Source organism: Syngnathus typhle, linkage group LG22 (genome assembly GCF_033458585.1).
Source record: "Syngnathus typhle isolate RoL2023-S1 ecotype Sweden linkage group LG22, RoL_Styp_1.0, whole genome shotgun sequence".
Lineage (NCBI taxonomy): Eukaryota > Metazoa > Chordata > Actinopteri > Syngnathiformes > Syngnathidae > Syngnathus > Syngnathus typhle.
In genome coordinates, this window is record NC_083759.1 from 4,166,869 (window position 1) to 4,177,259 (window position 10,391).

Here is a 10,391-nt window from a genome sequence, read left to right on the forward strand (position 1 = left end):
AGCCTGACTTGTTCTTGATTGAGTGCGGGACTGTAAGATTTGAGTTTCCCTGTTGACCTTTGGCCTTCCCTGCAACTTGTCTGCAGAAATGAGTATGTTGAGACTATAAATTCAGACGTACCCTTACATTCATTACAGTATCAATAAAAAAAAGTTTTTCTAACTTTCACTTCCCTTTAAAAGTTTTCTTTTAAGGATAGGAGTGAAAATGAAACTACATTGGCAAGGATACAAAGTCGTGTTATAAATAGTGACTATGGTTATGAGACTAGTGTGTGTGTGTGTGGGAGGAGAGCCGCCCCCCCAAGATGGTCGTGTGGTCCAAATATAGCAAAGCAGTGCAGTTCTTTGCTGGTTTCTCAGATGTTGAAGTAGGAAGGTGTGAGGGGGGGGCAAAGCAAACGCCCTCTGCCTTCACTCAGTGTCATTTTCTTACTAGGCCGAGCCAACATGGAGTCAATACCGAAGGCTTTGTTCCAACTCCCACCGGCCTAAAAAAAAAAAAAAACCTGACATGCCAGTTACAGCATGTTCCTGTTGCCTAGCAACCATCCAGTTTTTCAGGAAAATAGTTATGTGTTTTGCAGTCCCAGTCTTGTAATTGAGCACGGCGTGATGCGCCACTGGCCCCGCCCCCAATGACAGCGCACATGCAGAACTGCAGATGCTTACAATCGTTTATTATTGACACATTAGTCATTAGCGGACAAAAATACAGATTACTTTGTCTATTTTTGCAACCAAACATATAAATAAATGATTGAGGGGAAAAAAAAAGAATGACAAAAGACATAATAAAGTTCATGGTTTTTATTTGAAAAAAAACAAAAGAAAAACAAACCAAAAAAAAACTATAGCATGTACAACTTGGAATGAATGTAAACTGAACTCGGATGTAGAGCGGCGGCATGCTCAACAGCGTGCGCCGTCAACACAGCATGCCGCTCGCCCGTCCGAGTCGAGAAACAGAAGAGAGAAAAAAAAAAGTGAAGGCCAGTGATTCTCTTGCAAGAAAACAGGACAGACACTCCATCTCAGCGAAAGAATGAAAAAGAAATCAAAGAAAGAAAGCTCACTGTAAGACTCTTGAAGTCCCCCCCGCCTCCTCCTTTTAAAGGGCAGGACACACGACTACTAAGATGGTCATCCATATAACCCCCCCCCAAAAAACAAAAAAACATGCCAAAATGTTTTTGTTTTTTTTCTTTTTTTTACACTTTTTTTTTTCAATTTTAAACTGGCAAACAATTAAGTCCCATTTTACTTTATGTTTAATGAGACAGATCCTGGAATATTCTCTCATCCTAACATTACAGGGTTCCTTTCCAAATACAAAAAAAACTGTACCAAACCATCAAGAGAACAGCGTATAGAGCCCCGGACGTTGACGTCACGTATCCCACAATGCACTGCGCTAAATGTAAACAAAGCTGCTTTGGCAGTATAGAAAGCGTGTCACTCCTTTTTGAGGAAACGCAAAAGCCACAATTTGAAAATGGTAGACAGCAAAAAAAAAAAAAAAAAAAGATGACGAGCCATTAACAAAAACCAACATGTAAATGGACAGCAGTCATAAAATATTTGTTACTTTTAAATGATGGTGAAAGAGTGCGCCACCGTTGCAATAAAAAAATCTAATCGACCGAAATGTTGCCGACTAAACAGCCGCCCGTGCAATTATTATAAGTACACACGCCTGAATGCTAAATTTGTAACCTGCTAAGCTAATGCAAACTCGAAATAGAAAATTATAGAAATCATTCCATGGCAAGGCGTGCCGGCGCTACTTTACTGCCACTGTGGTAAACGGGAATAGTCATGTGACGTCCGGGGCTCTATGGTGGAAACAGCACACGCTAGTAGCCCAGAGGAGATTTAGGTGGGAGGAATATGGGGGGGGAGGGGGAGACGGGGGGTGTTTGTATGTGTTCCGGTCTCAAGCTTGCATGCACAAAGAACAGAAAAAGAGAGATATAGCGGAAATGACCAGCCCGGACATTTACCACGAGCAAACGGAACTGGACACCAACTTCTTTGCTTAAGTCTGAAAGTAGTCGTTACAGGGTGGATGTTATTATTTGATCAGTACTGATGCTAAATTGATTTCCAGAGGAAGGAAGGAATGGGAGGAGGGAAGGGAGGGGAAGGATCACTAACCATCTTTTTCATGCAGATATTTTTGTCTATTTTTTTTTATTTTATTTCCCTGTGTGGACAGAAGGATATTGTATTTCAACATTCAATTATTTTCTATACAGAAACAGTATGAATAAATGAACTTTTTTTTTTTCTCCAAGAGGTAAGTAAAACATTTGGATTTTTTTTCCCATTTTTTTTCTTTTTTCTTCTAAGAGGGAACAGAATAGGGTGGGCAAGCTTCACTTTGCAGTCATCATCTGTACAAACTCTGCAGAAAAGAGAAAAAATAAAAATACATGAGCTTTGTGAGCGGGAGCTTTGGGAGATTGTCGAAAAGTAGGGCAATTCACTTAATGGACATAATAAACAACACGATGAGCGCAGAGACAATTTTTTGCCTCCATCTAATAACCAGAAGTGACATATTATCAAGTGCGCCGAGCTTGTCCCCCCCCCCCACATTTAATAAAAACAGCCGACTGACAAGCTCACTCATGTGCTTCTCAATTTAAATTGAAGATATCTCCTAGACACATACGACATCCAGTTATATCTGATTGGCCGACTACAGTACTAGGTTACTAGTCATAGCTACGTGTTTACCTTCGTAGTTGACCTGACCGTCTCCGTCAATGTCTGCTTCTCTGATCATCTCGTCCACCTCCTCGTCCGTTAGCTTCTCGCCCAGGTTCGTCATGACGTGACGAAGCTCTGCGGCGCTGATGTAGCCGTTTCCATCCTGGACACAAGAAAAATATTAACTCCACGTATGATTTATCTGTAGTGCAATAAATATGTTCTTAAGTGGGTCTTATTTTATTTATTATTTGGGTTTTAATCCAAACAGTGTGGACATTTTCTGCATTTTGGAAATTTCTATACATACTACGTACCTTATCAAATACCCGGAAGGCCTCACGAATTTCCTCCTCGCTGTCTGTGTCCTTCATTTTCCTTGCCATCATGGTCAAAAACTCTGGGAAGTCAATGGTTCCATTACCTGGAATAATCAATAAAGTCGCCATTTAATCCAAATGGCAATTACATCAAAGTCAATTTAGCTAAGTACAGATGACATGACCCCAACATTAAGCTGATGAAAATCACTAAAATGAAAGCCTTCATTGCAGAGTTCGGCCGCCATTTTTTTTCTTTCTGTCCTAACTATGGTGACACAACAAAAAATTATACACTTTTGACAAATGCAACGACAACAAGGCTGAGAAGGATGGGTGGGTTGGGGGTTGTCGAGGGCGTGAGAGGGACTTGTCTGTGTTCTCCTCAGGGAAGCCCGGCGAAGATGCTGCATATGGAGGGAGGTGGGGGTCGGTTGGGGGGGGGAGACCCAGAGCCACTCATCCATAATGTAGACAGCATGAACAGCTGGAAGGCTGGATGAATCAAAGACTCATGGTAGGAAAACGCAGCTGGAGACATGTGGATGGAGGAAGGACAAAATGGGAGAAAGTGGAAATGGCCAAGGGGTTTCCCACCCCACGCAACATGGGTCAGACAATTTATAAATCCATATTGTGTAGAAGTGAAATATTGAGTTGCTTTTAGGACTAAATGCAGACATGCATGATATAAACATCTATTAAAAATAAAAGTCTGATGGAATTACAGTTAAAAGGTCAGGGACACTCAGGGCAAAGCACCCAGAGGGATTAGCCCTGGGGTGGGACAGACGGGCGAGGGGATTGTACAGATTAGACAATGACAGAGAACGACTTGAGATAAAAGAAAGCCACGGATGGAAATGTAGGCGTGTGGGCGGGCGGGGCGGGGGGGAACAAAAAGGGATGCGGTAATGTGATAGGGCAGATGGTGATCTCGCGGCCCAGGGTAACAATCCAAGGACCTGTTATCTAACGCGAACAAGAGCCGGTTACAAACGGGTGAGGTTGGGAGGGCGAGGGGAAACAGGAAGGGGGGTGAATGGAGAATTGAGGCAACCCTTCAGCAACAGCGCCCCAAAAGCACCGCAGCGACAAGATGGAGGGATGGACGCAAGGAAGTATGTGAGGATGAGCGACGGAGTGAAGCAAAGGGAAAAAAACGAGTGTTGAAGATGAGGGAGATGCGAAGAGGAGTGTAAGGAGTGAACCGAGTGGGAGATGGTGTGATTACACATAAGAGGCGCTCTGACGCAAAACTAGCGAAGGCTGAGGCTTCTCTGTGCTCTTGAATGTGTGCTCATTGTTTTGATTCTTCTGCATCTCTCCTAAGCCTCTTTGCTTTTGAGGGCAGTCACGAGAAGTGCTTGCTTTTATGCCAATCATCAAAAAAAAAATTTTTTTTGTACCAATCTGGTGTTTAACATTTGACTTCCAGGAAGGCTGATTAAGTCGATCTCTCTGCATGTGTATGTACTGTAATAAAAACAACAACTATTTCAGTCAAACTAAAGCTGTCACCCTCTGGTACATTCGCTTGAATGTGCCGCTTGTTTGGTAAATAAAGGTGATTTCCAACGAGCCGGCTTACATCTCACGGCTGCCGATGTGGGTACTGGATGTGCAAAGCTAAGAGCGGCCTTATGTAACCACTTTTATTTTCCATTACTAGCTTCATTGCTGTCTGACCTAGATTGCATCAGCCCAGGGAGGCCGAGGCAGAACAAGGGGATGTTGGTGATGGCGTGTGTGCAAAAAAAATGCTTGCTTGCTCCTCTAGGGTGGAAGCAAATAAAAAAAGTGCTGGTGGGAGGACGCTGTGATAGCCGGGCGGCCAACCTGTGCCGCGATTGATTCCCGCTCATCGATGTGGTCCCGTTTACGAAATCCTATAAGCGGGTCAATGTGTTCTCACGAGAATTTGACAGAAACTCGTCCGAGAGACGTGAGCGCCGTTCTCATGCACTGTTTTCCAGCAACTTGAGCTGAGTGGACGTGAGCTAACGGTCAGCAGCTAACAGATTATGATTGAGGTCAAGAACAAAATTCCCCTAAGAACTGCCCAACACTGACAGCTAATCTTAAAGTTTAGGCCTCTTTTTCTTTTCTTCCCTTTTAGTTGTGACAAAGTAGAATGCGGAAGTTGAACTTTTGAACCCTGGCTCTTTATGTAACTCCCATTTATGATTCTTGTATTGTGCACTTCGGTCGGGTCCTTTATGAGACAAGCTGCTCTATTATATTGACTTGCTACTACCCACAGGCTCAATGTGAGTGATAGATACTACATGGCTCACAAAATGGAGCTTTTGATTCCCCTTTACCGTCATGACTCATCACTCAACCGTTGAAGAAATGCGGTCGAAAAGGCCGTACTGACCGTCAGCGTCCACCTCATTGATCATGTCCTGCAGCTCAGCCTCTGTGGGGTTCTGTCCCAGCGACCTCATGACGGTGCCAAGTTCTTTGGTGGTGATGGTGCCGTCGCCATCCTTGTCGAATAAGGAGAAGGCCTCCTTGAACTCTGGCAAAGAGAAGAGGCATGATAACATGAAGACTGGGAGGGCTTATGTCGCAAAAAAAAAAACCCGAAGAGATAAATAAACAGCCCCATTTTATAATTAAAAGGCTTAAATTCGTGAAGGGTAAACGGCGATTGAGTGAATAGAACCCACAGCGTATTTAGGATTAACCTTGGAGCGTTAGCAAAAGCTAATTAGCCACAGAGTTGGTGGGATGGAGCAACATCCATATTGAGAATTTAAGCCTACATGATTTAGCGTGAAACCAATTGGAGACGCCGTGTGAGGTGGCACGTCCGTCTCACAATTCCAAAGTTGGGAGTTCAAATCTAAACTCGGGCCTGGAATTTGGCTGTCCAAAGTGTAAGCTGACATTTTGCTCCACGAAATGCGGTAAAGAATTCAGATAGACTGATGTGGGTCTTACTCGTGTTAATACTCCCGCTACTAAATCCCATTCATTTTTTTTGCAAAGCTAATGCTTTTCCAAGAGGAGTGCAAAGTCCTTCATTATTCCGTTTTATTGTATGCCGTGATAACAGCCGCGTTACGTAACGGCTGCGAGAGAAAAGCTTCATTGACTAAATTGCAACGGCGCCGGTCATACCTGCAATCTGCTCCTCTGTTAGTTGGTCGGCCTGCGGGTGGAGAGAAAAAAAATAAAAATAAGGGGTGGGGTGAGCGGGGGTGGCAAACAAACAAGTTACTCAGCACGCGCATTTTCCAAAATCCCAGATGTACTGGTCATCACATTCCACATCATCCCCGCCCACCGTCACACGTTTCAACACTGAAGACTGTGTTCAGGGTTTTGTCCTGAAATAGAATGAACTCATGGAGGATGCGAACATGTACGTTTCCATTTTTTCCTTCGTCCCTCCCCCCCAACATATGATCTGGGTGTGCTAAATTGATTAGATCCTTATCACGTTTTAATGACTTTATGAGTCCATCTCATTTCCTGCTCAGTTTGATTGCTGTGAAAGCAATCGCACACATGCGGATGCCGAAAGCCACTACGTTAAATGTGTTTATTGTGTTTGTAAAGGTTGACTTAAACCATGGACAAGGCAATTTTATCTTTAGGATGTAGTTTTAAGATGCAGGTCAACATAATTGCATCTTCCGACCAGCAGGGGGCAACAGCTACTAGCGACATTGGAAAAGATTTGCTGTCATTGACACACCCGACTGATTTTGTTGCATTTACAAGCGAAGGAAAAAAAAAAAAAAAAAAACATACACAGACAATTACATCACAGATGTACACACACATACGCTGGAGCCTCTGAATGGCAAGCTTCCTCGACACCAAAATTTTCCATTCCCATGGCTCCAGTAAATTAGTCACAGTTGCCAGTTCTGCCTCCAAGCCAATTCCCACAGCGGTTTGGTGCACTTAAATGAGTGTACCTGCAAATTAGCTCCGGATACAGACGTGCATTGAGGTCATCATCGAATCCCAGAGATACGGAAAAACAAAAGTATGGAGCTATTTTTGTCCAGTCTGGCCAGTAAGTTAGCACAATAGGTTGGATTAGAAATAGTGGCATGGACCAGCAGATTTATAAAAATTGCTAAATATGACTAAAACAAGTGGTGGGTGGCATTACCAATCCCCCCCCTTAGCAATCACACAATGGAGATATTCAGTTAAATCGGACTTTCTCCGAATGGCACGCCGCAAATTGACCTTTTCACTCAGCTATGCGAAAAACAAAATGCCTTCCCTCATGATTTGAGTGGCAAACAAGCGGATGAATCGATGGAGCCAGTCAAGGATTGTGAATAACCTCCGCAACACTCATCGGATTAGCGGACGTGATTCAATGACTTCACCGGCAAACAACACGGCTGACTTTTTTTAAACTTCCTGGTTCTATTCTGTGTTACGTCAAGAGGCAAAACATGCCGAGTGATGTCACCTAACTTGACGAACGTTCATTGTTTTAGCATTTATGCCGAGACGTTTATCCCCCTCTTGTGGTAATTTCAAACGGCATTATTAATAAAGCATAGTTAGTGTTATAGTGGAACAAAAACACAAGGTTTGTACTTCTAAATTATTTTTTACCCCTTTAGGAAATAATCGGAAAGTCAAATCATCCATTCCAGAGTCAAACATCATCAAATCTTTGTATTGTATTGATTTTAAAATGTGTCGCTGTCATACAACTACAAAATATGGCAATCTGTCAACAAAATTAAATCTAATGGTAATGACAGACAGACTAATAACAGCTGACTTAACAATCGACAAGCTTCCATTTTCCAAGATATCACTAACTTGTCATGATCACATTTTGGAAGGTGCCACTGCTTTCGAGCTCCCCACTGCATCCTGTGTTGTCATGATGCATTGCTGCCAACTTCGGGGTGTGGGGTTTGGTGAGTCACTGCTAGATCTCCTCCCTTGGATTCAGTCCAAGCTGTCAGGTCTTCTTCACCAGTGCTGCAGCCACCAGGCCTATCAACGAGCCCATCCCTTCCTTGACTCATTTTTTTTTTTTGCATACTGGTCCTCTGAGCAAAACCTCTTTTGGTTATTTCCTCCTCTATTTCCTCTCCACATGCCACTTGGAGGAAACTCCCTGTGACTCACGATCCTTTGACAGATTGCAGTTAGTGCGCTTGGTGACTGAATTGGGGGGGGTTGGCCATGAGTGGGTCAGCCACACCCACTGTTCAGCCATCCCGACAGCATTGCAGTCCAAAGAAGACTGCAGCATGCTAGCGCTAGTTCACTGGGCCAGGGAATCCACTCAAGTTTCCCCACTTGCACTCTCATATGATTGCACAGGGTTCACATGGTTAGGTCAAACGGTATAAATGAATCTTTTAACGACGCTGATGTCGAGTCATTATTCGCCAAGTGAAAGGTGCAAAAGCAGCTGTCACTCTGGCAGATGGGCGTGACACACATACACACAGTCCATTCATTCTGACACCAGCTCCAACACAGTCAGCGTGACCCACACACGCGCTCTTTGTATGGAAGCGCTCGACAAAAGACAGTGAGGCCTGAGTTGAGAGAGGACGAGTGTAAACAACACCAGCTTCCCGACACCCTGCGGACACGGCCGGTTCACCATATGGCCGTGGTGGCCGGGTACTCCTCCGCGCCACTCACGCCAAGTAACTGGGAGCGTACACGGGACATGGCAAGTGTGTAAATTATTCATCACGGCAGATCAGATGGCCTTCAAGTTACAAAACATGCATCGGGAAACAAGAGCGGAGCAGAAATGAGATCAGGCCTCAGCGTGGTCAATACTTGCACCGCAGTGGGGGGGCGGGGTTACACTTCAGTGGATGCACTGCTGCAGACAAGGGGCTTAAACTTTTTCAAGGGGAGGCAGGCAATAACAATCCACTGTTAACTGCGCAACATGAAGCTTCATTATAGCCAATACCAGAAATAGGACATCTGAGGGATAAGTCATAATCACAGGAAACGAAAAAGTACAATGTTCCAAAACTTTTTTTTTTTTTTTTTAAATCTACTTTAGTAATCTCTCATTATCATTAACAATGCATCATTATAATACACTTTAAAATGTCTTTGTTTAAAGACTGGGAGCTATCTCATGATTCCAATCCCCCCCCCCCAACACTAAAAAGCGTCCATTTTGATTTATGTTTTATGGCACCAAACATGGTTGCTTGCCTTGAAAGGGCTACGTCAAAGACTTTTACAGAGTACCAGAACCATCTAAGGGCGTTCTCCTGATGTTAGCGTGTGCCTCTGTCAACTTTAACAATGCTGTGGTGCTTTATTTCTTTTAATGGTAAAACATCAAAAAGATGAAGGCTATGAACATCAAAACACCAAAGAAGCAAAATATTTCATTTCTAAGCAACCTTGCTTTGATTAAAGACAAAAGAGAGCATTTAACACGTCATAACGCAAAAATATAGATCCATGAAAGACTCCCAATAGGCTGCAATGCTGTTATACCACGCATATTATTTCATCCATTAATTACACCGATGACATAGTCTGGCACCGCTAGGCCCTCAAGAAGAAAAAATAGAACCCCGAGAAAAAGACTCCGTGGGCAAAGTTCCACGGAATCAAAAAGAAGGCCATCTCCCACACTTCCTGCATGTCCTAAAAGAGAATAATGTCAGCGTGTGCCTCGAATAGCGGCAAGGTAGGCGTCCCAGCACGCCTGCGCTCCACGGGCGCATTGGAGCAGTGGGACTCGATGTACTTGTGACTGCAGAATATGAACGTAATAACTCAATCCGGTTATTACGATCGTCCAAATCGAAATACAAAGCGTACAAATGCTGCAGAGAAATAAAACAACCCCGGCAAGCTTTCTTATCGCCCCTTTCGAATTGCGCAGTTATGAGGAAATGCGGTTCGATTTCATACATGCGATACATTCACATATATTAACGCATTTGAAATGGAATTCAAACATTTTGCAATTTTGACATTAAGGGCGTATACAAAGCACAATGAGCGTTTTTGCGGGCGTTTTCCGCATAACAAGTGATGGCGCTAAAATACATTCGGATTATTTTACACCCACTTGGACTCGAGTTTATATTTCCCCACAGATTTAATTGAGGTTTAGCACCGGACGCAAAGAATGAATGAGAATACATACCATGTCGGATGGATTGTGTGCTTGTCGGTGTGTGGAGGCAGACTAGGAATGTGCTCGTTCCTTAGATGGAGCTCCACTGGCGGGTGAACGCGCGTATATTGCCGCGGCCAGAAAGGGGGGGAATTGCTCTGTGTATCCCTCCGCCAACACGAGCACTAATCACTCACTTCCTGATTTCCACATCGATTCCTTTTGCGGCTGTCTGTATGCAAATC

At 43.8% G+C, this 10,391-nt stretch overlaps 1 protein-coding gene across 1 annotated transcript; it reads right to left on the minus strand.

The window, feature by feature from the left end:
* Nucleotides 1-795: 795 nt before the first annotated feature.
* Nucleotides 796-10,309, minus strand: LOC133146337 (calmodulin-1). The gene is made up of 6 exons (XM_061269974.1): nt 10,177-10,309; nt 6,165-6,195; nt 5,416-5,559; nt 3,033-3,139; nt 2,743-2,878; nt 796-2,407 (listed from the first exon to the last, which is right to left on the minus strand). The coding sequence occupies exons 1-6, from the start codon at nt 10,177-10,179 to the stop codon at nt 2,379-2,381; spliced, it is 450 nt and encodes a 149-aa protein (XP_061125958.1). The 5' UTR covers nt 10,180-10,309; the 3' UTR covers nt 796-2,378.
* Nucleotides 10,310-10,391: the final 82 nt, after the last annotated feature.

Bases quoted from the DNA above. Each gene is read 5' to 3' on its own strand.
- LOC133146337 (XM_061269974.1), bottom strand. The intron at 3,140-5,415 runs GTCAGTACGGCC...TGATTATTCCAG, and splicing joins CAATGAGGTGGACGCTGACG to GTAATGGAACCATTGACTTC. The intron at 2,408-2,742 runs GTAAACACGTAG...TCTTTTCTGCAG, and splicing joins CGGTCAGGTCAACTACGAAG to AGTTTGTACAGATGATGACT.